The sequence below is a fragment of the Erpetoichthys calabaricus genome, chromosome 13 (assembly GCF_900747795.2).
Source record: "Erpetoichthys calabaricus chromosome 13, fErpCal1.3, whole genome shotgun sequence".
Taxonomy (NCBI): Eukaryota; Metazoa; Chordata; class Cladistia; order Polypteriformes; family Polypteridae; genus Erpetoichthys; species Erpetoichthys calabaricus.
The window spans coordinates 22,275,437-22,302,698 of NC_041406.2; the positions used below are offsets into that span (position 1 = coordinate 22,275,437).

At 36.9% G+C, this 27,262-nt stretch overlaps 1 protein-coding gene across 11 annotated transcripts in view; it reads left to right on the plus strand.

The window, feature by feature from the left end:
* Window positions 1-27,262, plus strand: part of pleca (plectin a) — an 828,744-nt gene that overhangs the window by 718,230 nt on the left and 83,252 nt on the right. For all 11 annotated transcript variants that reach the window (XM_051935602.1, XM_051935603.1, XM_051935606.1 and 8 more), the window contains 3 exons: window positions 8,654-8,743; window positions 17,731-17,808; window positions 19,917-20,009. In XM_051935602.1, the coding sequence (XP_051791562.1) occupies window positions 8,654-8,743; window positions 17,731-17,808; window positions 19,917-20,009 (261 nt within the window). The remainder of the gene's footprint in view (window positions 1-8,653; window positions 8,744-17,730; window positions 17,809-19,916; window positions 20,010-27,262) is intronic.

The following is a 27,262-nucleotide window of genomic DNA, read 5'->3' on the forward strand; positions in this document are numbered from 1 at the left end:
GGTTAAAGGTTTGGACTTAAAGCCCCGAGGTTGTCAGTCAAATCCCAATAATGACACCATGTGACCATTAGCAAGTCACTTGACCTGCCTGTGCTCCAATTAAAAAACCAAAAAGAAAGGTGACCAATGGAATCATAAATGTTGTAAGTCGCCTTAGAAAAAGGCGTCAGCCAAATTAAGTTAATATAAATGTAGAGTAGGCAATGCCTTTGAAATAGGCAATCCCAATTGTGAGCACAGTTCCAAATATGAAATACAGAGTCCCCAAAAAACAGAGCAAAATGGGCCAAAAATCTAATAAATTCATAATAAGTATAATAATCACAAACACCATTGTGTATTGACAGTGATTTCCAAGGGACTGTGGGTTTTCAGCAGCCTTAATAGTGCTGAGGGCAGTCCTATGACAGTGATGGGCATGTGGCCCAGACTCGTGGCGGACCACCCACAAAACACATGGTACATAGTAAAAGATACCTAGTCATAACACAGCTATAGAATAAAAAATGTTCACGTGAACAATGAACCCCATCAATCCAAAATACACATTTAAATACCAGCCTGTGTGGAGACCCTGGTTGAAGTACAACAAATTTTCTGAAATGTTCTACAAAGCAGGCCAGGAACCTCACTAGCTTGCCCAGGTATGGCCTCACCCCAGGCAGCAAGCTCCAAGCATCATAGAAAGGCTTTGACCAGCACAAACTTAATAACGGGCTGCAATGATATGGAGTTTAACACTTAGCAAAAAGGCATATCTGAAATGTTCCAAAAACACAATTAAATACTTATTTAAGGGAGAGAAATGTGGTTTGACAAGACAAGTTCCACATGAAAACTTTATAAGTTTTTATTTATAAGTCCATTTATTTGGTTTCAGAAAAGAGAAAAAAAAAGGGAAAGCAAAGAGTTTGTCATGGTAGTCACCATAGAAAGGTGTTACATGGAGTCAGTATCATGCCACAGTGTTACTCCTGTTCATGTTTATTTTTACATGTGCATTTATTTATTTGATAGATTTTTTGTATCCAAACTGATTTACAGGTTGCAGTTTTATAAACGTGATTAATAAATTCATAACTTTTTCTTTAATTTTTCTGTATTTCAATGCCCTTGTATGGCTACCCACTAGGAGGAGAGTTCGGTGTATTCAACATTAGGAATGCAGCCTTCTAAGAATAGCATGTTCTCATGAGAAATAAGAAAGGCACATTTTTAGGATTCATTTGAGTGTGAAGAAAAAACATTTACAGACTTTAAGAGAGCCAGCAAGAATAGTTGGGGCATAATTTGGGCTACCCAGTTTAATTGTTGGCGTTTGCCAGAGAAAAAATAAATGAAAAAACATGTTTAGCACTGGTACACTCACAAACACTATTGGATTCACAGCTAAATCGGTCAGCTTCAAGAAAATATACAACATAAGGCGTTAAAGGGAGGTCCATCTCTTTAGAAATTTGGTTCCAGAGGACTGTGGCTTGTTTTTATAGTGTCCAGACTGGAAGGAGCAGGGCCATCTTGGAGCTGAAGGCATGCATTAGGCATCGTCCTGGGGCTGCCTATTGAAACTGTGTCAGGGAAAGAAGACAGTCGACTTTTGTCTATCCCAGCAGCGCTAGACATAAGGCACACATCAGCCCTGGACAAGATGCCAGTGTGTGACATTAACACGTTGAGCAATATGTAGGGTAACGGGTTGAAATCCCACTTTACCCTGCTGCAAGTGGGTGTCTGTTAATGTCCACTTAAACTTTCAGAATCCCAGGTTCCTCATTGGCAAAATATGTAATCTTAAATGAAATCTACAGAACACCCTGACTACATGAAATTATCTTAATATGAATATTAAATAAGTAAGCACAATAAAAAAGAGGACAAATTTAACACAAGAAAATTATCAGAAAACTAGTTTCATTAATTAAGAGACAGAAAAGTAGATTAAACCATCAAGATAAGAATTTAGGAAACTAAAGAGGAAAAGAAATTTGAAGGGAAGAAATAAAACACTTTATCGCATCCAGAAATGCTTCAATGGAATGTCTAAATAAAACAAAATAAGGAAAATGTACTCAACAGGATCAACTAAACCCAAAAAACTTCTGTCAGTCTGAAACATTAGCAAGCCACAGCTCCTAAATCTAAAGATGGTAGACCTATATGCGTTGAAATTTCCCCAGGAAAAGCCCCAATCAAAGTAAGATCATTTGCTAAGAGATTCAGAGAGTGCTGGCAAAAACAGTGTGCCTAAAGCGTGTTCCAGCAGTCTCAAAAGGGGCTTTTAGTGAGACAAAGGAGACCCCTTGTGGTCAGAAATTTAATGGTACAGAGGAAGGTAGAAATGCTGTTGGAGACTTGTATAAAGATATATTATAACATGTTGTGTTGTGCAGTTGGTAACTAAATATATGGTCATGACTTTGGTCATTGATTTTTGCATAAACTAAAACTGTTTTTAAATGTTTCAAAACTAAGCATGTTCCCTGATGAGATGGTAACTATTTATTTTATGATGAATTTCCCTTTGTAGTTTATTCCTGTGTGTGTCTTTATAGCAAGTAAACTACGCCAATAAGGTTATAACTTTATGTAAAATGGAACTTGTGTGATCCTGTTGCCAACATTTTATTTAGTTCCCAGGTCTACAATCTAATATTTCTCTCTGCCTTTTCCTCTTCTTTGTTCCTGTCTCTCTTTCACCAATGTCTTTATCCATATACATGTAATCATTTTCTCATTGCCTTTTTCTCTCTTCTCCATTTTCAATGGTCTTTGTCTGTTTCCCACCCCTGTTCCATCAGCACTGGAGAGCAGAGGTACAGTATGTTTTGGCCTTGAATGTGCTTTAATACGGTGGCCTGAACGTGTTGTGCTCTTTTTTTTTTTTCCCTGCATGCCCATTTTATTTTCAGGAATTTTATGAAAGGCACCTCATACTCTTTTTTTGTAACCCTTTGCCCTGACATTTATTTCATTGACACTGTGTATTGACAGTTGCAGAATTAAGTTAATTACATATTATGTACATTGATTTAATACCTACTAAACTGATAAAACCATGAATATGTTATGGCCCAAGCACATGGTGATTTTTTTTTATTATTTATTTCAAGTTGTTTCTTTAATTAAGTAGTACATAGATGACGTGGAGTAGAGGTGCCTTTTAAGTTTTACTGCTTAGCTAGAACAATAAAGACTGATGGACATGATGCAGTTCCTGTTTCTAGATTTAATTTCATGCTCTTAGAATTTGTATTTCCCAAATGATGCCATCCGATGCCACGCAGCCAATGTGACTTTTTTAAGACAGCTATTATGAATTCTACACATTAAGGCCATGTGTTTACAGGTTTTGAAATAATGTTTTTCTTCTCCTTTAATGTTCCACCTGATATTCAGTCCAGTCACATCAGCAACATGTGTGTTGCTTCACGGGTCCAGCACTATGGGCTTCAATTCCACACCCAGTCATTGTCTGTGTGGAGTCTGCACCTTCCTTAGGTGCCTGTGTGGGTTTTCTCTGGGTACTTTGGTCCCTCTCGAGGTGTTTGTAGGTTTGAGTGATTGGCATCAATTGATCCTGTGGTTGGTATGCACAAGAATACCTGGTGATGGACTAGTGTCACTTTCCTTTATCCTGCCTTGCACCCCTGTACTGACAGAATTGGGTATGCCCCCCTGCATTACTGAATTGGCTTAAGCAAGTCTGGAAATATACTGTATGTGTTTTGTATTTGTGTGATATAGTGAGGCCCTGGCTGCTAGCTCACATCTCCATGGTTCAGAATCTCAGTGGGTATTATTACATTGTTTAGAAGAAATAAAGCAAAGAACAGCATACATGACTGAATCACATAGAATGGAAGGCAACAAGTAAATGCCATCCATCCATCCATTTTCCAACCCGCTGAATCCGAACACAGGGTCAAGGGGGTCTGCTGGAGCCAATCCCAGCCAACACAAGAACCAATCCCGGGCAGGGCGCCAACCCACCGCAAAACAAGTAAATGAAATATTTAAATAAAACTATTACATTAAAGTAAACAATTGTATTGATCTGAGAGCTACAATTGAAATATTGAAATAAAATTAACAGTGTTCATTAAGCTAAGTAACTATAGTGACACGCAATGGACTGGCATTCCATCATGTGCTGGCTACCTCCTCACTCCTTTAATCCAAGTAGTGAGTTTATTAACTGGAATGTTCAGTTACGAAAATATTTCATCTGTTAAGCCAATAAAACAGCAACAACCACCTTAATGTGAACATGGAGCCCGATTTCTTTAAAAACATTCAGTATTTTGTTACCCACAGTTTATACTGTATATTTCTGGCAAGGAATATTGTTGGAGCTTGTTTATCTTCTCCAGGTTCAGAAATGTTTGCCTTGAAGTCATAACAATGTATTTTATCAGCAATGCTTGATCAGAATAGCTCTGTGCAGTAAACACATCTGATCAAGGTGTTCTCTATTGAGAGGTGATGCAGGTTCTGATCATTTTGATTTGATAGCATTTATTCTCTTTTAGACTGTAGTGGACAGTAAATGCCCAACAGATTGCCAGAGCTTCACTGTTTTGTGTTTGTTCCAGTGCTTTAGCAGCTTAAGAGCACTATACAGATTTGTAGTCATTGTCTTCAGTGCCAAAAGGGCATAATGCATCATTTCTGTTTAAAACCTATTTGTTCCTTAGGTACCAGCAAAATGTGATATACAGACACAGGTGCACATTATTATATCCTGATTACCATTCTGTAATGTTTCATAAGGTGCACCTGCCTCTTTGTTTTTAAAACTTTATAATAAAAGAAGATGTTTCTAATTAAAAACTCAAAACGAAAAATCCTAAGTAGTATCCACATTGTGAGAGCACTCATGAAATCAGGAGACATCTTTATGAATTTAACTAGAAATCTCACAGTTTAAATTGTTACATAAGGATGTAAGTGGTCCAGTTAAGCATACAATTCCAATAAAAATTAGAAAAATAATTTTACTAATTAGTGGTCTTTGAACCAAACTTACTGAAGCCTTTCCATTTGAAGTGTAACAGTGGGGTTTAGCCTGAGAATCCTGACAAAAGATACATTTTTAGACAGGTAAGATGTTTTCACCCTGATAATAATTAAAAGAAGTGAAATAAAAACTACTGTTAGTAGTTGCTCTCATTTTGAAAAATGAACAACCCTATCTAATCCTAGAGCTTCTGGTCCTCCACACTTCCAAAGTTTTAACTCTTGTTAGCTGCTCCCTTAAAATCAGATTGGATAGGCAGAAGATTTGTTTGAATTTCACTTTATGTGAGTATGAACAGGCACTGTTCCTTGTCCAACAGGGCCTTCGCAAAAAACTTTAAATACTTCTATTATGTCTAAGCCTGAAACGGAGTGGAGCCCTGTCCAGATATTGCTCCTGATGCCTGCTGGGATAGGCTCCAGCTTCCTTGCAGCCCCACCCAAAGTAAATGGTATAGCGATGGATGGATAGAAAAAGCATGGAAACAGCAGTTCAGATTATATTGAGTGTCCAGCTCCTATGTATGTCTAGTTCGTCTAGCTGTATTTAGCATGGTGTGTACAAGACGGTGAGTACTGTGGCCTCACAATGGATGTCTGCAGCCAGACCCTCCTCTGTGGTCTGTCTCACTTGGCTTCTATGCTTTACTACAGCAAAATGAACCAGATGAATCAGAGGTTTATATTCAACACTAATTAAAATAAAACCTACTTAAAATATCATTCAACATCTCCGATGTAAACGTAAACAACTGCTGTAACAATGCTTTTGTGATGCTACATCATTTCCTTGGTGGACTTCTGGCCTGATGGTGAATGTGGCCTGAGAGTGGATGTGTGGATGTCTGCGACCAGACTCCATTGGAGATGCCAGATTCTGTTGAAACAGTTAACAAGTTTTCCAATTATGTTCTGTAACTTTGTTTGTCTCTTGCATTAATCAACACAAGTGTTATTTTTTGCATGTTTTGCTATTTTTTTGCTTGCTGTTTCAGTTTACAACTGATGCGTTACTTAGATTAGAATGGTCAGATGTTTATTTAATCATCTATATCACTTATCTTAAGTAAATCTGTGTTCTACTACTACTCTGATGTTATACTGTTATCATTTATGCTAAAGATAGGCACATTTCTCCCTACAGTCATGTTTTTTTATTTTATTTGAAGAAAATAACATTGCATACAATCAAGTCAAACTTGTACAATAAGTGACTTCATAGTCAAAGTAGAAAAAAAGAAGAAATAAAAATCAGAATGTTAACAAAATGAAAGCAGGAATAAATTTATAATGGACTTAAGTGTTTTTGAATTTTCCTGTTTCACTGCCATACCTGTTTTTTGCAAACACAATTCCCAAAGATAGGTGTTGCTTTTTTTGCTATTTTAATTTTTTTTTAACAGCTGCATATTTAGGTCATTACAATCTTTGTTAAAGTAACATATTTTTCAGAAGCACATGTTGTAATTCACTATTTTTAGAGGGACCAAAAACATTTTTAAATTATTTGTCTCCTTGACATATTTATTCACATTATAATGGCCTCTAACAACTCAACACATCTTTCCAGGACAAGGGAAACAAGTCTGGAACAAACCTGCTTTTAGTTAATGCACTCCTGCTCCATGAGCTCTCAGGACAGAATGATTGGCAAATCTTCTTAAAACGAGCAGAGGGTGAATCCATGGACATCCTCCGCTTCAGCAAATTTTGCCGACCAACACTACTTCTGATCAAAATGCTCACAAGATGCACATAGTTTAATGTACATACTGCCTTAAACATATCCAGTTTTTTTTATTTAAAAGTTCTGGAAAGCAGGGATTAAATTTACTTCTTTGTTTATAAAAACTATGTTAAAATATTTTTTGTTCAACTGCTGTACCTTGTGTATCTTCATAGGTTTTTTTAATGAACTTTTACTATTTATTATTACAATAGTACACAAAGAGTTCTATTCTCTCTCTGAGAACCTTAATTTTAATTTTCTTTTCAGCTAGTATCATTCAAATGTTATTTATCCCTATATATAATTTCCTTTATCCGTCTTGGTTTATATTTGTTCTGTTTTTGATAATTGATGTCAATTGTTTTTTGTGGACTACCATTTTATCCATAATATATCTATATATCTATCTCTCTCTCTCTCTCTCTGTCTCTCTCTCTCTCTCTATATATATATATATATTGTGAGAAACCCGCGCGGCCACAGACAGACAGACACCGAATCTCCCAAATACACACTCTTTTATTAAGCACAACACTACACAGTGCCACAACCAGCCAACTCCGTCTCTTTCTCTCTCTCTCTTTCTCTAACTCTTCAGCCACCTTCTCCTCCTCAGGCTCCTGTCTTCTCCCTCCCGACTCTAGCCCCGAGTGGAGTGTGGTGGCCTCCTTTATACAGCACCCGGAAGTGCTCCAGGTGCTTCTTGATTAGCATCTGGCTGCACTTCCAGGTGTGGCGGAAGTGCTCCATGCTGATTCAGCTCCTCTTCTGACAGCAGTTCCTGTTGTGGCGGAAGTGCTGTCGACCACAGTTCTGGTGCTGTCCAGGCGCCCTCTGGCGATGGACACATCCTCCCACAGGGTGCTCCGTGGCCCCCGTGCAACCCAGGAAGGCTGCCCTCTCACATTCCAGGGAAAATAATTCATTAATAATAATAATTCATTACATTTATATAGCGCTTTTCTCAGTACTCAAAGCGCTATCCACATGGGGAGTAACCAGGAAGCGAACCCACAATCTTCCACAGTCTCCTTACTGCAAAGCAGCAGCACTACCCCTGCGCCACCTGTGAGGACAAATACTGTCCCTCTCCCCGTCCTTCCCGTCTCCCGGCGTCCCGGTGGGGCAATGTCCCCAGACATCTGTCACAATATATATATATAATATTGGTTTTGTATTTTGTTGTGCTTGAAAAATATGTGTTAGAAGAATATCAAGCTTTCAGTGGAGGTAATTGAGCTTTATATCAGTTTAAGAACAAATATCCTAAATGTTCTTTGTGGGATCTGTGATACAGTCCCTGCATTTTACTTGACCCTTTTCCATCTTTACTTGCTGATCATGGCAGTGTGCAGACTAAGTGCTTCCATTCCTGCTCCTACGGCCCCTAAATTTCTGACAGTGTGCTGGGGGTTCTTTGTACAGCCTGGGGCACTGAATTCTTTAGTGATTGACCTACACCTTGTCCGATTTTTTCAAAATTTGTGTTGGAGGGCTTTCAGCTATGCATTCTGCTATAGCTACATCTCAGCTTTTTATGTAGAAATGCAGGATTTTGAAATTTTGATAATTAACTTGTCGTTAGCCAAGATAATGAGTCTTTATTAAATCATTGTGCCTCTCTAATAAAATAATTGTTGAAATCCCTCAATAATGTAAAAGGTGTGTGATTCAGTAAATTTCACATCCATTTAAGATGATTTAGGATGTTTGTTATTCTTTTCATTGTTGGAATATTGAGATTTGCTTTGCAGTATTTGGAAGCAGTGCTCAGTTTGGATGGTGGTATATATAACTGAAGATAGGTTGATTTGATTTTCATGTTTTATTGCTAAACTCTGTAATATAATGTATACTTATTTACCTTAACCATTTTATATTAAGCCATTTTTTCTCCTTTATTCTTAGGCTCAGCGTCATGTTAACGACTTGTACGAAGACCTTCGAGATGGACACAACCTAATCTCATTACTGGAGGTTCTCTCCGGGGAGACCCTGGTAAGAAGTCTTGTGGCTTTTGATCTATTCTTAGCTACTGCATCATTCCCCTTGAAATTCCTCAGTCATCCTACCCTGGCTTCTCTCCAGCACTGCCCTTAATCGCTGCCCCCAGACGTTTCCAGGCTTCCCTGAATCTTTGCCAGGAACGCATACGGATTCTCATGCTTTGGCCGCCAAGCATGTGTAATTATGAAACCTTCAGTTACCTTTTTTAAAAAAAGAATATACTTTTTGGAACGTGTTGTAATGTCGTAGTCATTTACATTAATGTTAAAAGGTACCTCTGAATTGACCAGGTGTAAGCATGAGTTTAACCTGCGGTGGGCTGCCTGTCCTGTTCTGTAGCAGAGCTGCCCTTGTAGACTTTGACTCTTTGTGACCCTTGAATGGAAAAACAGGCTCAGAAAAAGGATGGATGGATGTGCAAATGGATATAACTACAAGTGATAGCAGAAATTTAGGAGTAGAATATTTTACTGCTAACTATAGATCTGAGTAAGCTTTATATGTGCATTTTGGTTTTAGATTCCTTTCATATTTTATAATTTATTATTAACTGAACACAAGAAATATTTAAAACAGAAGAATAATAATAGAGGTCTTTGTTTTTCAAAGGCCTTCCACTCTAGTTCAGATTCAAATAGTATAAGCCAAATAATCTTTACAGAATCAGTAGCCTTTGGTATGTTTCTTATAGAGTCATTTTAATAAGGGAATACAAGATGTGTTTCCTAGCAAGTACATACTTCCTAGTCCAGACATGCAGAAATAAACAAGTAATATACTTACTCAAAATCACTCCTGAAATCTAAAGAAAAGCTATTGAACAAGCATCATAACAATACATAACATTCTCAAAACAGCTTTATCCAGTTGAGTAGCACAGAGAATCAGAGCCTGCACCAGCAGAAGTGCTTGCAAGACTAGGTGTCTGTCCATCGCAGGTCCCGTCCATCTAGGGCCAGTTTGGAGTTAGCAGATCACCTAACATGCATATTTTTAGAAATGTGAGAGGAAAGCCATCATACCCAGTGGAGAACTCATGGACATACTCTCTCTCATACCTAGTGGAGAACTCATGGAGACACAGAGAGAGTGTGCAGGCTCTAAATTGACTCAGAGTGCCGTATGCATGAGGCAGCAGGACCACCATGTAGTAAAGATTATTGGTTAGCACTTCTGTCTCACAGTTCCAGAGTTCATAGTTCTATTCCAGCCCCAGATACTGTCTTTATGGAGTTTACATGTTTTTCTCCTTACTGTGTTTGTTTTCTGTGTTTATTGCTCTTTCCTCTCACATCCCAAAGACTGGATAGGCACATTAGTGACACCAACGTTGCTTAGTATAAATAAATGTGGGAGTGTGTTAGTATTTTCAGCTGTTCAATCCATATCTTGTGCTCAGTACGTTCAGGTAATGTTCCATTTTCCCATGACCCTGTATTGGAATAAGCAAGTCCTGGAATTAAATGAATGTTAGCTGTAGATCTTCTAATGTAAAAAAAGGAAGCTAATTTAGCTGTTAAACTGTAAACAAGCTTCATGTCATTTGATTAAGTAAGATAAAGTAATGTAAAGGTTATTTTTTAATGCTGGTGCTATCATTTATATATGGAAATATTGGGAATTTTGATTATGCCAGCCTTGTGTTTGTTCATTGGGTTAATAACACCCTGTAATTTTGCATTACTAGACACAAACAGTACTTCATCTTTTTTGTCTTTTGTCCCTGGAATTTTATATTTTGTTCTTCAAAATACCATATCAAATGTCTGTTTTAACTTTCTGTTGCTGACTGTGGTTCTTCAACAAAGTGAGAATTAGTGAGGAAATTAGAAAAAGACAGAGCAGAGCAGCTGGAGATAAAGGAGGGCTAACAGTCGAAACATTTAGAACTGAAAAGCCAATTATAGCAAATTGCCAAGCCATTGATCTTCAAAGAAAATGAAGGAGAATGATATGAAATAAAACCAAGCGCTTTGGAATTTATTTAAACCAATACACAAGTGAAAATTGTGCATTTGAATGGGCTAACATGGAAAATGTTCTTCTGCCAAAGCGATTAGACTTTGTACAAAGGCCTTGCAGTGTGTTGTTTATACTGTTACTTTTACCTAAAATGACCTGCAAAGTGAACTGAACAGTTATTTCTGGATTTGTGTAATCAGGGCATAGTTAGTAGGGATGATTTGCTCATGGATACACAGACATTCAGTATTAGGCATAAAGCTGTATGTTTTACTGCCCTGTATGTTAACTCAAGTTAGGTAGCCATATGCAAATAGAATGCATCCTTTATTCCACCCGAAAATTACATTTTTTTAAACGTTACTTATCCCGTGGAATTTATAGTGGTGGCAAAAAAAAATGTAATTTTTTTGGAGAAATTGCATTACAAAGATTTTAATAGACTCATACCCAATAGTGGGCATTACTGGACAACAGCAAACAATGGAAAAAATGTCGATGGGAAAAAGAATTTTCACGTACAGTGGTGTGAAAAACTATTTGCCCCCTTCCTGATTTCTTATTCTTTTGCATGTTTGTCACACAAAATGTTTCTGATCATCAAACACATTTAACCATTAGTCAAATATAACACAAGTAAACACAAAATGCAGTTTGTAAATGGTGTTTTTTATTATTTAGGGAGAAAAAAAAATCCAAACCTACATGGCCCTGTGTGAAAAAGTAATTGCCCCCTGAACCTAATAACTGGTTGGGCCACCCTTAGCAGCAATAACTGCAATCAAGCGTTTGCGATAACTTGCAATGAGTCTTTTACAGCGCTCTGGAGGAATTTTGGCCCACTCATCTTTGCAAAATTGTTGTAATTCAGCTTTATTTGAGGGTTTTCTAGCATGAACCGCCTTTTTAAGGTCATGCCATAGCATCTCAATTGGATTCAGGTCAGGACTTTGACTAGGCCACTCCAAAGTCTTCATTTTGTTTTTCTTCAGCCATTCAGAGGTGGATTTGCTGGTGTGTTTTGGGTCATTGTCCTGTTGCAGCACCCAAGATCGCTTCAGCTTGAGTTGACGAACAGATGGCCGGACATTCTCCTTCAGGATTTTTTGGTAGACAGTAGAATTCATGGTTCCATCTATCACAGCAAGCCTTCCAGGTCCTGAAGCAGCAAAACAACCCCAGACCATCACACTACCACCACCATATTTTACTGTTGGTATGATGTTCTTTTTCTGAAATGCTGTGTTCCTTTTACGCCAGATGTAACGGGACATTTGCCTTCCAAAAAGTTCAACTTTTGACTCATCAGTCCACAAGGTATTTTCCCAAAAGTCTTGGCAATCATTGAGATGTTTCTTAGCAAAATTGAGACGAGCCCTAATGTTCTTTTAGCTTAACAGTGGTTTGCGTCTTGGAAATCTGCCATGTAGGCCGTTTTTGACCAGTCTCTTTCTTATGGTGGAGTCGTGAACACTGACCTTAATTGAGGCAAGTGAGGCCTGCAGTTCTTTAGACGTTGTCCTGGGGTCTTTTGTGACCTCTCGGATGAGTCGTCTCTGCGCTCTTGGGGTAATTTTGGTCGGCCGGCCACTCCTGGGAAGGTTCACCACTGTTCCATGTTTTTGCCATTTGTGGATAATGGCTCTCACTGTGGTTCGCTGGAGTCCCAAAGCTTTAGAAATGGCTTTATAACCTTTACCAGACTGATAGATCTCAATTACTTCTGTTCTCATTTGTTCCTGAATTTCTTTGGATCTTGGCATGATGTCTAGCTTTTGAGGTGCTTTTGGTCTACTTCTCTGTGTCAGGCAGCTCCTATTTAAGTGATTTCTTGATTGAAACAGGTGTGGCAGTAATCAGGCCTGGGGGTGGCTACGGAAATTGAACTCAGGTGTGATACACCACAGTTAGGTTATTTTTTAACAAGGGGGCAATTACTTTTTCACACAGGGCCATGTAGGTTTGGATTTTTTTTCTCCCTAAATAATAAACACCATCATTTAAAAACTGCATTTTGTGTTTACTTGTGTTATATTTGACTAATGGTTAAATGTGTTTGATGATCAGAAACATTTTGTGTGACAAACATGCAAAAGAATAAGAAATCAGGAAGGGGGCAAATAGTTTTTCACACCACTGTAACTATTGTCTCATAATCCACATGCTTTTGAGTTGAAGGTCTCCCTCTCCCACTCATTCAATTGTCAAAAAATCCTGTCTAGAATTCAAAAGTACAGAATTATGGGAATATACCTTTCCTGTTTATGTTGTGCAATGGGTTTTCCAGAAGTAAGTATTAGTAATATTATAGCTAGCAAAAAAATGCATGCAGTTTGCATGTTTTCAGCATTCAAAGGATAACAGACATGTTGATTATGCAACACGAGTTATGTGAAAATTCTTTCTTTTTTCCTTGGACATTTTTCACATTGTTTGCTGGTGTCCACTGTTGGTCACTATTGGGTCTCATTATGTGAAAATCTTTGTTATGCACTTTCACAATGAAAACATGAGGTAAAAATTTTTTTCTTGGCCATACTACAACATGAGATAAGTAGCTTATAAAAAAATATCATTTTTAGGTTGTGTATTCCTTTACTTACAGTGGCATAGTTTCAGGTAGTGTTCTATACTAGAATTTCTAGTTATTGATGTTTTATATCATCTTCTCTAAATTTTGTTTTATATACTGTAGATAATGTGCAATACTTTGTAACCTGCAGCCAGGAAGGCATTCAGGCATTAAATCCTGGCTACATCCTAAGTAGCATTTAACATTAGAACATCAACTCAGATTTTGTTTTATTGGGTATTTTGTTTTTTATTATATGTATTTTAAAAATCTGATCATATTTTAAAATTTACCTGTTTTAATAATGAATTAATGTACATTTATACTATTTTTGATTAGTTCTTGCTTTGCACCCAGGCACCAGCTCCCAGCATCCATGAATTGAGTTAATCAAGAAAAGTGATGGCAATAATACTTTAACACCTAGGGTGTATAATTATTTTTTTATATAATTGTTTTATTTAATAATTCAAAATAGTTTTAGATTTTTTTTTTAATCCTTGCCTTTCAGGCCTCATCTTTCTTTTGGTGTTCAACCTCAGTCCCACAGCTGAGTTTGTCCAAGTGAGAGGAGCAATCAAGTCAGGACAAAGGGATTATCAGTGTACTGTTAGAAGTACTGCCATGGGATCTTTAATGACCACAGGGTGTCAGGACCTCGGTTTGATGACTCATTCATCAGACAGCATATAACTGAGCACAATGTCCTTTATGTCTTTTGTCACTACTTCAGTTCTAAAATCCCTTATCTTGATGGAGGGGCTGCAATCACCACAGCAAACCAACAGAAATATTTGAGTAACTTTAGGAATTTTTGGTTGTAATATGATTATAATGCTAGACATTGTAACAGTATCATGGAAAACCAAAACATGCTGCATGCACTTAAGTGTCAATGCTTTTTGAGAAGCTATAAGTTATTATATAACTATATTTTTGATATTATTTACAAAATACTTTATGCTTGTGAAGAGCTCACTCGCTTATAGTACACCAACCCTAGGAACATGTGAAGAAAATATGCACACATTTTAGATTCTTCTTTTAAATAATAACCAGCTGGTCCTGGGGACAGACATGAATGAATTCTTTTCTGATAGTTTTTAACTATAATTAGAGACTTTTGTTGTTTCTGCTGCTGATGCGTACTGACTTGTACTGGTCCTAACGGACACCTCTTGAAGAAGTTAACACATTAACCTTACTTTGCTTTCTGTGCTCTGTTTGTCTCCTGATTTATCCTTTTTTACCTTCTGTTTGCTGACCTCTGCCCTGACCTTTGCCCTTCTGCCTTTGCCTCCTTTTTTTGCACTGCTCATGCTGGGGGTAGCCAAGGGAACGGGACGTTATCAGGAACTTGCGGTTGGTGAGTGGGTTTGCATTTGGGCACGTCCTTGCCTTGGCATGGTTCACTTAACTGGTTAGGCTACTGGTGATGTCACTTTCTGTATTCAGTTTTTCTTTTTTTAATTGAAAATCTAAGATGATAAACACTTGATCTAAAGAAAGGGTGATACTCCATTCTACAATTTCAGCATTGCTCTTCATGGCTTCTTAAAATTTTAAGTTTTTTCCACGCATGGTAGTTTAAATGACCTGTGAAAAAGAAATTTCCTCAGACTTCAGTCAATATGCACACGTACCAATGCTTTATTAAAAAGAGGCACACACTTGCATGGGGTATATGTATTTGTAAACCACACAAATAAGAATATATTAGTGAATATTTAAAGTACATAAATGTTCTCTGTATATACTGTATAATACATATGCACACAGTCACTCATACATACAGTATACCAAACCACTCACTCATTTTTTTATCTACACATTTTGCCTAATTAAGGCATTTGTAACTGCTAAGACATCAGACATTACTATCCAAAGGTGAAGTCTATAACACCTTCTTGGGGAATTCCAGGGTGCTTTAAAATCATCTTAGTGATATAATCCCTGTAGTATGTAGTGAGTCAGCCGCTATGCATACAATACAATACATACACTTTTATGCAGGTATTTGTGCAGATACTCATACAGTATGTACACACAATTGCAAACACAGTCTGTTTCATGATACATCTTAATATATGTATAAGGATAAAAAGGTAAAAGCTAACTCAATGCAGAAAAGGATTTATATGTGATGTGACACAGGAAGACTGAACAGCAGAAACATTGTATTTGCATCATTCTTTTTATGTGTTAACATTGGATGACTTATTTTTTACTTTTAAAGATGCATGCTGATTAAGTACTATAAAATACCTGTATATTGGGATCACTTATACAGTATATTGAATTATACATAGATGTAATATTCATACACACACAACACATACAGTACATACAGTGTATGTGTTTATGTATGTACTGTATGTTTATATATATATATATATATATATATATATATATATATATACACACACACACACACACACACACAGACACACATATATATACAAAAACAATGCGATATACATACACACATTATATATATATTAAATGTGCTGCAACCATCACCTGGAAAAGCAGATAATTTTGGGATATATATTTATTGTTTATACATTAAATATCATATGCACAAATAGCTGATATATGCCAATATATTTGTAATCATTACACAACTGCATGAATGCTTTGGGTATGGTTTATGTTTTACAATATGTAAATTCATATCTGTTTAGGATACATAGAATAATAAAAAATGTATTTCTAAAGTATTTATCCAGAGACATTAGTTTATTTTCTTTTGATGTTAACGATAACAAAAAGAAATAACGTTGATGATGTTTTAAGTTAAATATCAAGAGAATGCTGAGGTTTTGAATGATTCTCGTCCTTTCCAGTGTCCAGTTACCGACAGTTCATAAAGTTACTCTGCCAGGCATCTTGCTTGTGACATCATTTGCAGCCAACCAGTCTTCTTAAATGCTTACTAATTCCTCAGCTGACCTTGTGATTGGCTGGGCTGTAACCTCTGTAATAGCTGCATGCTAATGTAATTTGATGACGTAGTGCAACTCTTGTTTGTTGCCTGACTGTTTTTGTCCATGGTTTACAGTGTTTAAAGGGGGATGTAAGTGATTTTATTTTATTTACTCTCAGCAACTGATGAAAGTTCTGTACAAGGAAGGATTGGTCAACTAAAATAATGTCCCCCAGGCATATCTGAAAATCTGGAATCCTACTTTTAAAGCTTTAAAGCTTATCACAAGATTAGCAATTAATTTTGCCTTTATGAATCGACTTATTGAAGGGCATATACTCAATGTCTTCCCAACTTAATGATATAATGCATATCTTAAAACAAGCGAAAAAGGTTTATGTACAATGGTAGTGATCTAAACTCTATTTGGTGTTTGTTCTTCCATTTATCTAAAGGTTCATTAATATGTGAATTATATATAATAATCATATGAGGCGAGAATTCAAATACTCTTCAAAAATGTTGTAACTATGTTAGGTAGCATAAAAAGATGGAATACAGATATGATTAAAGAGTTTAGAATTTTAAATTTGAGGGTGGATCTGCTCTAATTCTGTAGTTTTCTAGCTAAGCTTCCATTATTTCTAATGTTGTAAGTTAGGTCATCAAAATGAGCAGGTTTCCCAAAAGGTCTTGATCCTGTTCTGCATTCATTGCTACTAGCCTTGACTCCCATACGAGAGAAAAGAATGGGGATAATAGAAATGATGAACTGAAACTAGAAATACAAGCCTGTAAGATCTGGTTCTGTATGAGGATTTATAGAGCAAATCTTAATATGATTACTGTTAGTAGCAATGTCAGAATGGAAGTGTAATTATCAACATCATTACAGTTTCAGAAAAAAATCAAAAATAAAGTGGCCTTGATACTGTTCCTGCATATGGCCAAGGGAAGTCATTTTACATACTAATGTATGTGCCTTTAAAAATAACTAAACTCTTCCTGCAGTTCAGGAAGAATCACATATTGAACCACCATGTACATTATGGGGGTGCCATCCAATTACAATAATAGTATCTGTTTCTTTATTCTTCAATTAAGCAGTGAGAAGCATTGATAAAATATTGTTCTGTGCTTTCCTCTTCTAATTTATAGCACATCTAAATATAGAAAATGTATTCACCATTTCATTTGCAATAAAGGTAATTTTAACCTTTAATAAAAATGTTTACATTACAAAACTTGAAAATATAATAACCTTGAAGTGCAATTTCTGATTTTTGAAACCAAACCATAAATGAAAACTTTAAGACCAGATTGTTAACAATAATGGTTTGAAATTGAAATAATTAAGAATTAATCTCCATTTTTATGAGGGGAAAAGCACTTTGCATCTTGACTCTTGCTACTCGCTAAGCTATGGTACACCGGAAAATGTCTTTGCTATTTGTTTCGAACAGAAACCACAACATAAAATTAATCTTTTATTTTTCCTTTTTCTCTGCCTTTCTACAGCCCCGTGAAAAAGGCCGCATGCGATTTCACAAATTGCAGAATGTACAGATTGCACTGGACTTCCTCAAACACCGCCAGGTGAGACTTGCTTCCTGGGTTGATTAAACAAGATAAAATCAGTGAGGCATTGGGAGTGTTGAATAGATAACTATTAAAGTATTTGGTGTAATTGGTAAACTAAACTGATGTCCATTTAAGATACTATAATGTCTATGGGATTTATGTACCGTACATTGACTTTACTAGACCCAATAGAAATTTATTCACATGATAATAAAGAACAAAATCTTTTCAGTACAAACAAATAGCCTTGAATCTGGGCTGGAGTACATTCAGCCTATGTTACTACAGTTTTATTAAAACTTTAGCTGGTTTTTATGTGTACACACTATTCCCAACTGTACATTTTAGAAATATGTGTAAATCATACACAGATCATTTTAACCTTGATGCTTTTGAGATTCACTGCCATTACAGGGTGCCAAGTTTGTACCAGTTTCATTCAGATATTCAAACAACGTAAGATTCTCAGAAACTCAACAGTTGAATGTCAGCCATTTTCTTTAAATGTGGATCCAGACTTCAGTGCCTTCAAGTGTACATACTATGATTTTGACTTGTTAGGTTGCCACCTCTGGCCTATACAGTTTTCTAAGGGTGTACTCACACTAGCAATGTCCCGAGCACGTTTGTCTGCCTGTAACCATCCAAGGTCTAGTTCGTTTGACTAGTGTGATCGTTCCATGCCAGGCCAACCATACTGTGCCATGCCGGCTTCAAAGAGGTGGGCCCGGGCAAAGCTCAGTAGGATTTGGGAATACTGTGATTACCAAACGTGCCCAAGCACACAGACACGACGTCAATGATGCAATGTCATTTAATTCATTACCATTTGAGTTAAAAACAGGTTTTTATTCTCACCTTACAGATGAATGTGAATTGTAGTTGACGAGAACAGCTGCAAATTCCTCCCTTAACATCATTTGCCTTCATAAAAATCTTCTCATACATGCAGCACAATTAACAGCAAAATGCTGTGCTGCACACTCAACAAATCTGTAAGAGGGTAGAGTGTTATCCTGCCCTACACGACTCCCAAAAAAGCACAATATAATCTATATCATTTTGACATGCATCAGTCCGTGTTCGGATCTTGTTTTGGTGTTACACAAAAGTCACGTGGTGATGACGAAAATGTATCTTCGTCTTGAATATCATTATCAAATACATCAATAAGAATGAATAAGAGATGGAAGGATGTTGCAGTGATTAGCAGTGGCCCTTTATTCCTTCAAAGCAATGCATTCAAATTTCAGTCCAGTTACTCTCTTTGGTCCTAAAACGAGTGTTATGACACACTCATGTCAAAGAATTACTGTGAGGAAAATAACCAGGGGATGATTATGTAGGGCAAGAATCGAAGTCAGACAGAAAACGATCAAAGCCAGATAAAAGGCAAACGAGAAGGCAACCAAAACACAAGTACAAGGACAAGAATCAGAAGTCAAAGTCAAAAAGAAGATGAAAAGCAAAAATGATACATGACACCAGGGCCTACTTGGATTTGAAACATTTATCCATTGAAGAATAAAGTCTGATGTGAGCAAAACCACATTTAGAGCGTCACATCCCGTGTTGTAATTGACTCAACAAACGTGATCACATGTTGCATTACATTGTGTCACGTAAAAAAGAAAACAGGAATAAAATGTTTCTATTGTAATTTGCTTTAAAATTCTCAAAACAATCTTGTAAATACTTTCTTCAAGGTAAAAAGCATAAAATAACACAAAGTAAACATATTAAACAAATTGTTATTGTATCAGAGTATTACAAGTGAGTAGGTTTTGTGATGGATGTTTAGGATGCCCGGATGGTTTTAAGCTCACCACAACTCAAACTGAATAAAGCAGATTTCAAAAAGTAAATGATTGGGTACAATTATTTTAAGTGCTTTTATACTTGCAGTTTATTTATTATTTTCTTCTAATTATCTAATTTTGGTACTATTTATATAATTCAAATAACATGAGAATTTATATCCAGAAACAGAAAAGACCTTAATTAAGAACTGTGATAATAATTTTGAAGATGCGTATTGCATTACGACTTGTGTTTTGTACTGTAATTTGTATTCTTTTTTTAAAGAATCTTATTATACCAAATGATGTTTGCTTGCTTTATAGGTCAAACTGGTGAATATTCGAAATGATGATATTGCAGATGGGAACCCTAAACTCACATTAGGGCTGATATGGACCATAATCCTTCATTTCCAGGTAGGAAGTCTGTGCATTTTTGGTAGACATTATCTTAGGTACACTAATTTAACCTGCCAAATCAACATCACACTTTACTGAATCTTCACTTTTAGGTCCCAATTTGATTGTTAGTATCTTCTTAATGTTTCTTAACCTTTGCTGCTGAGATCATAAATTAGAGGAAGCGTATTTATAACAGGATAGATGGATTTTAGAAAATGTGCTGGATCAGCAGCCATTAAGGAAGAGGATTAGACATTTCCAAGCATCTGTCTTTACTAGTGAAGGCTGTTTCTTGTAGCTGACCCTATCAAGACAGGTTTAACTTTAAAAACAAGATTGCTTTATTCACTTGTAATTTTATTAATGTATGAATAGGGAACTGAAAAAGTTTTATGAAGATCTTCAGTCTGCATGGCTGTTAAGTTAAAAAAAAAGAACCACCATTATATTTTTTGAGATATTATCCTGCAGATAAGGCTATAGCTTACAGTTCAAAATGTGGAAATACATTTTTGTTAGGGTACCTGTAAACCTAATAGACAGGGAAAAACAACAATAATCAGTAGGCTGCATTACTGTATTATACCCTTACTCACGGAGTGCTGCGTGCCCAGAACCATGTTGGCCTAATAAGTCTCAGTGGAATCAATTAGAATTGACTTTTTTCTGATCATCAGCATTTTAGCATGACTGGAATAAGCTTGACTTTCTTTTTTAATCAGAGTCACGGCTACTTTAGTAACTCATTTTGTTAATTTGCCAAAAAAATCTTGCATATGCTTGTTTTTTTTTTTTTGTTTGGGGGGAGGGGGGGGGGGGTCCAAAAATCAGATGGTGGTGTTTGGAAGACCAGAATCATGCCATTATGAAGCGTCTGTGTTTTTACTTTGCAAAGCTGCTCTTTTGCGTAGTGAGTCACAGTCTCCTGGTCATCAGCCTTTAATTCTCTAAAAAAACAGAGACATGGGTGTGGCACTGCCATCTGGTGAGTGACTCACTAGTAGTGCTCTTCCTTAAATCATTTTTTTCCCCGGCAATTCTTTATTTCTTCCTAAAAAAAATATAAGAAAATAATCTTAACAGTAGCCAATAAAATATACTCACATAAATCCTAGCTTTAGAAGAATTCTGAAAGTTAGTGAACCCAACTTTAAATTATTTATTTTTGTTTGACTCATTTCATCACTAAGTAGAGGAGGACATTGGCTACTTTTAATTTCACACTTGAGAATGGCAGCTCTGCACTTTGCAAAGTAAGTGAGCTGCAAATTGCGTATTTGGCATTTCACATACCTTGCATGTTGGACTATTGAAATGTACCTTGTGGTGTTTTTCATTCTACAGTAGTTTGATTCTTTCTTTGCCATCCGCTTAGAAAAGAAAACTGTAAACTGCACAGTGACATTGCATAGAAGTATGCAGAATCTCTTTGTAGCTGGAGGATAATAATAATAATAATAATTAATTACATTTGTATCGCGCTTTCCTAACCTGCTCAAAGTACTTTGCAAAGACATTGGGACAGACACTTCAACAACACTGCAATAAAGCTTAGCTAAAAATAAGATATAATCATTGAATTTCAGGAGAAAATGACTCTCCATGCAGCAAGATAATTTTATTTGCCAAGGCATCTTAAAATACTGCGGTGGGCTGGCGCCCTGCCCGGGGTTTGTTTCCTGCCTTGCACCCTGTGTTGGCTGGGATTGGTCCAGCATACCCCCGTGACCCTGTAGTTATGATTGGATAATGGATGGATGGATCTTAAAATAAGCTAGTTCCAATCTAGAAATAAGAAAACTTTGATAAGTGTTCAAATCTTTGAAATAAGTAAAGAAAATGCTGTTTTTTAGATCAAAATTACTTGAGATCAGACCTTGTTTTAAATACACTGAATATTAGAAAATAATTCTTAATTTTAGTACACTGAAAAATGAAGGCCAAGGAACAAAGAATAAATCACTAATATAAGTGGAAATTTCTTAATACCAGTGGAGAATAATTGTCCTGTATCTTGAAACAAGTTAGCTCATCTTGAAATGGATACTAAAATATTTAATCTTGGAGCATACATCTTAAAACAGGAAAATTATTTTACAAAAATCACAGGACTGCAAGTAGAATTTTATGTCACACCAAATGTGTAACATCTGCCTGCATGTTTAGCAACATCAGCCATTATTGTGTCAGAATGAGCACCACATATTAGCTATTAGGTGATGAGGGAGTGAGAGGAATAGTTAGCCAATAAGGGACAAGGGATCATTATAGGGAATGACTATTCTGTAGTGGCCGATTTAGCCAGGACATCAGGAAACATCCTATTCTTTTAAAAAGATGACCAGGAATCTTATATCACCACAGTGGGTCAAGAACTTGGTTTTATGTTTCATCTGAAGAATGGTGCCAATTTTTACTGCACAGCGTTCCCATCACTGCACTCTTACTTTGGGATCCAATGCCCATTTCTAGATGGTCTTCCTTCTTTTCCATGTCTGAAAGTTGGAGATTTTGCGTGTCTGAGGTAATCTGGCAAATGGAATGTGCCTGGGGTGAGTGAGTTTGGGCATATACATGAGTGTCCCTAGCAGTGGGTTGGCTACCTCTACAGAGTTGATTCCTGCCTTGTGCCCGAATTTGCCAGTTTAAGCTATGGCACACTGCAGCTCTGAACGTTTGACAATATATGGATAGAAAGATGAATTCAAAATTTTAACAAAAGGGAAACTGGGTGCCAGTGTCCATTTATAACTACCTACATTATGAAAGCATACAACATGTTACAAATGAGTGGCAGCCATTCAGTCCAAATGGCTTTTTCGGCTAGCTAACTTATTTAGTCTAAGATATTTTAATAAGCTGTCTACTTCAACAGCATGTTACATGACAACTTTCCTACTTAAGATGACTTTGAAAGTGGCAAGATTTGTATACCCCGATAGAGCTATGAGGACTTCTAAATGCCTCTAGAGGAAGCACGCCACCTATAGTATGTATTTGTCTTGTTGTCAGCTACATAATGAGCTAATATGACTGAAGTAAAGGTAAGGAAGATATCAGGCAGCTACAGATTGAAATGAAGTCAAAACTAGCCCACATTCCTTACATTTAAATTCATATATATATATATATATTTTACTGTCATACTTATCCATTAAAATAAATCTCTACGAAGGATCTGTCCTCTTTGGGAGCAGGGCCCAAAATAATCCCCAGTTTTTAGTTGTCCATCTCCTTAACTAGAAGAACGACCAGAAGGGTAGGGTTTCCAGGGATAAAGCAGAAGCGTCCTCCACTCCAAGGGAAAAGATGTACAGACATTTATCAACTGTTTCAAATTACCATCCTTCCCAATCTCTCCTACCTGAACAGAGCCAGTAAATCACACTAAATGGCTTGCGTGTGTGACAGTCTTTATAAAAGATTTACTGTAGGTGACACAATCATGTGGTGCATGACACAATTTGGCACAGCCTCCTTGTGAGTAAAGGGGGCTGGGCTTCACGTTTTTTGCCTTGATTTGTATGAATTATCCTTATGTACAGTTTTATGTGATGGTTTATTCATTGTGGTACACTTGTTTCTATATTTTTAGAACGTTTAAGGGCTTCGATCAGGGCCACATAGTAAATTATTGGTAGGGACTGAACTGTCCTCTTCACAATGTACAGTTTTGTCCTGTAGTCATTAAGCTACACCAACTGTAACGTAATAAAACCATTCAAAGTAAATTAACTTCTGGGAAGTTTTAATTACCTGAGCTCTTCATTTAAAAACTGGCATTTCCACAGACAGTTCTTATCTGAAATAGTATGCATTATAGTAAACACCATGAAGAGGAGTTTGATACATGAAATGCACTCATTTCTATGGGTAAAGAGTGAAACAGATTTTCACAAGGTTCATGGGTGGATATTAAACTGCTTAACTGAGTCATGTTGGATGGATACACTGGGGTACTGTTGCCCTTTTAGTGAAACAAGCAACGTCATGCAAACAGTTGCATGAGCACCTTTCCCTATAAATAGTTTCTAACTAAATTCCAGTTTAGTATTCATCGGGGACCACCCAGGAGTCAGCAGACCTGTGTTCCTTTTTAGGTAACACTAACCCAGGGCATGTGCAATTCAAGAAGTCCATAATATTCCCAACTTCTGCAGCTGGAAACCAGGGATTAAAATTTGACTAGGAGTGTGGGGTGGAATGAATGACTGTGGCTGAATTAATGGAAACTGTTGGCATGCTGGCTGTGGCATAGTTAAGATTCTGCATTGTATAGCTACTGTATGCTTGCACAGAGTAACGAGACATCGGATGTTCTATCCGAGGTTTCTATATCTTCACTTTTCTTGTGTACAGTTTGCCACATCCCTCATCCAAGTTCTCCTTTTTGCATTCTGTGGTCTGGCATTGTTTATTTCAAGTTCTGGCTGGTGAAGAGGGTCCTGATTGGGACATAGTCTATACGTAACATATTGGTACCAGGTTTTCTTTTTCGCTACTTGCCTTCATAAATATTTATAAGCAAAGTGTTTGCTCTCTAAACCAGTACAAAAACTTATTAAGGGTTAAACTGCTTAGGTTGTGAAAGAAAACAGTAAATGATTTAGTTAAATAAAAGAAGAAGCTGAAGGGTGGAGCACTTTTGTGCCACAAATGAGTCATCATATCCACAGAGGAACAGTTTTGCTTCTTTCATGAGGAACAAGGAAAAAAATGCATGCATGCACACACACAAGTTGGCACTTTCTTCTCAACCACTTGGCACACTTAAAAAAAAAAATCCAAAGCAGAAATTGAGGAGGGTTTTGCCACACCCGCAGTGAAGCTCAAGGCACATTCCTTCTTTGAGAAACAGACTTTTGTTCAGTCCATTCAACAGCAAGACCCTTTGAATCCTGCCAGGAGAAATTCCCCAAAACGATGGAAATTACTAGGACTGCCAGTCAGATTTCCAAAGGCAACAGTGCTACTTTTGTTTAAAATTAGATTTGGGCAGTTTTACAACCCGCTGCCTGTGGGCTTCTGGCTTCCATCTGGGTCATTTTTCACGAGTCTGCATGTTGTTTACCTGCTAGAAGACCAAAAGCTTATGTTGTTCTGCTTGATTTTTCTGATCCAAAAGGCTGAAATCTGTTCACGCATTTATTCTTAGCAATTGCTGTGCAATCATCAGGGGCAGTTTTTTTATTTTCCCTTAATTAAGATTTTGCTCGACTTCAACCCGAGACCTAACTCCTGACTTGGTATAAATATGTGTTGTTGCTAATTATCCGTCACCCCTTTAATGCATGTCCGTAAAATGAGACAAAACATACTTACGGATACAATAGATCAGAGCCAAAACTCTTGGAATCCCCAGTGTGTCATAGTGTGCTGTTTCATATCATTTTCCTAAAATAAGTTTGGATGAGGTGTAGCACAGAACAAGACTGGGATACCTCCTTTGTGGTGTTCATTTTTGATTGTGTGGAGATGACATGTTCCAAATTTTTCCCATTATTTCATTTTTTAAAGGGATATTTAATTGCACCTTAAGGACTGTATATGTCTTGTGTGTGCATTCTGTGACATTTATCTTGACATTCATATATCTTCTTAAGAAGCTCTTATAGTTAAGTATTCTAAATAGTCATTCCAGAAAGGACTTGATCAAAATGTTTCCACAAATCTTTTCCATTTTTCTTGCCAAGCATTCCTCCTTGGGTCACTTTAGTACCCAAATTCAATTCTGAAATGCACGTCTAATTATGTCGTACTATAAACTGCAGCCCACCTCACTTCCTACGGCTATTGTGTTTTCTGAAGTGGTAAAATAAAAGTCGAGTTAACTTAAATTGCAATTCTGTATTCTTATGATTAATTTAAAAAGACTCTTTTGTTGTGTTTTATAACATAAGTTACCATAATGTTAGATTATAGAATTATCACAAATGTAAGGACTTGCACACGAAAATTCTTTCAGTGCAAGAGTGACATCTGATGGATATTGAATGTGCTGTCAGATGAGTGAGTGTTTTGCCTAGTATTACAGCATTGTTTGTCAATCTTGTTTACCCAGGCATGTGAAAATGTTATTTTTAGCTTCAACATCATCATTATTTATTATCTCATATTATAATTTATTTTCTCAAACCTACTTAATCCAAATTAGGGTTGTGGGAAGCCAGAGCCAATCTAGGCAGCAATGGGTATAAGACAGGAAACAGCCCTGGGCAAGTTGCCCATGCATCACAGGGCCCACTCTTGTGCACAGCTGCAATCACATTAGGCTGAATGTCAATTCCAAACTGGCCTAAACAGTGTGGTTTTTCATACTAGGTATTCAGCATATTTATTAACCCTAACATTATTAATTAAAGAGTATGAACTAGTATGGTGTCAGACTACATTATCAAAACACCCATCCTTCCATCTACTTGCTATCCTCATTAATCCAGTGCATGCTTACAGGGAAGTGAAGCCTAGCCTGGCAGAAGTGGCTGTTAGGCAATGGATGGAACATTTAGCCTTGCATACACAAATATGTGCAAAATGTGTTTTTCACATTAGGATGAAGGTTACACAACCAAAGTGTCATGTCTATAATATTCTTTTTCATTATTGGTAGGAATAAACTTTGGAAACTTAATGGAATGCAGTGAACCACAATAACTTGGAATATGGTACCAAGTAGAGTAGTACAGCGTAGTACTTTGGGAACATTTAAAATTCACCTTGCTGTCCTTTTCGAGAAATTTGGGATTTATGAGCTTGTTGGGCTAAATGGCCTGTTCTCATCAAAATTGTTTCAATATTCTAATATTTGAATGGATGAAATAAACATTATATTGTAGTGTAGACTCTGTGAAGTGCCTTGAGCATGGGAAAGGTGCTATATAAATAAAATGTATTATTATTATTATTATTATATGGAGAATATGTAAACTCTAAACAAAAGGTGTGGGCAGCACAGTGGCGCAGTGGTAGCGCTGCTGCCTCACAGTAAGGAGACCTGGGTTTGCTTCCTGGGTCCTCCCTGTGTGGAGTTTGCATGTTCTCCCCGTGTCTGTGTGAGTTTCCTCCCTCAGTCCAAAGACATGCAGGTTAGGTGCATTGGCGATCCTAAATTGTCCTTAGTGTGTGCTTGGTGTGTGTGTGTGTGCCCTGCGATGGGCTGGAGCCCTGCTCGGGATTTGTTCCTGTGCTGGCTGGGATTGGCTCCAGCAGGCCCCCGTGACCCTGTGTTAGAATATAACGGGTTGGAGAATGACTGACTAAACAAATGG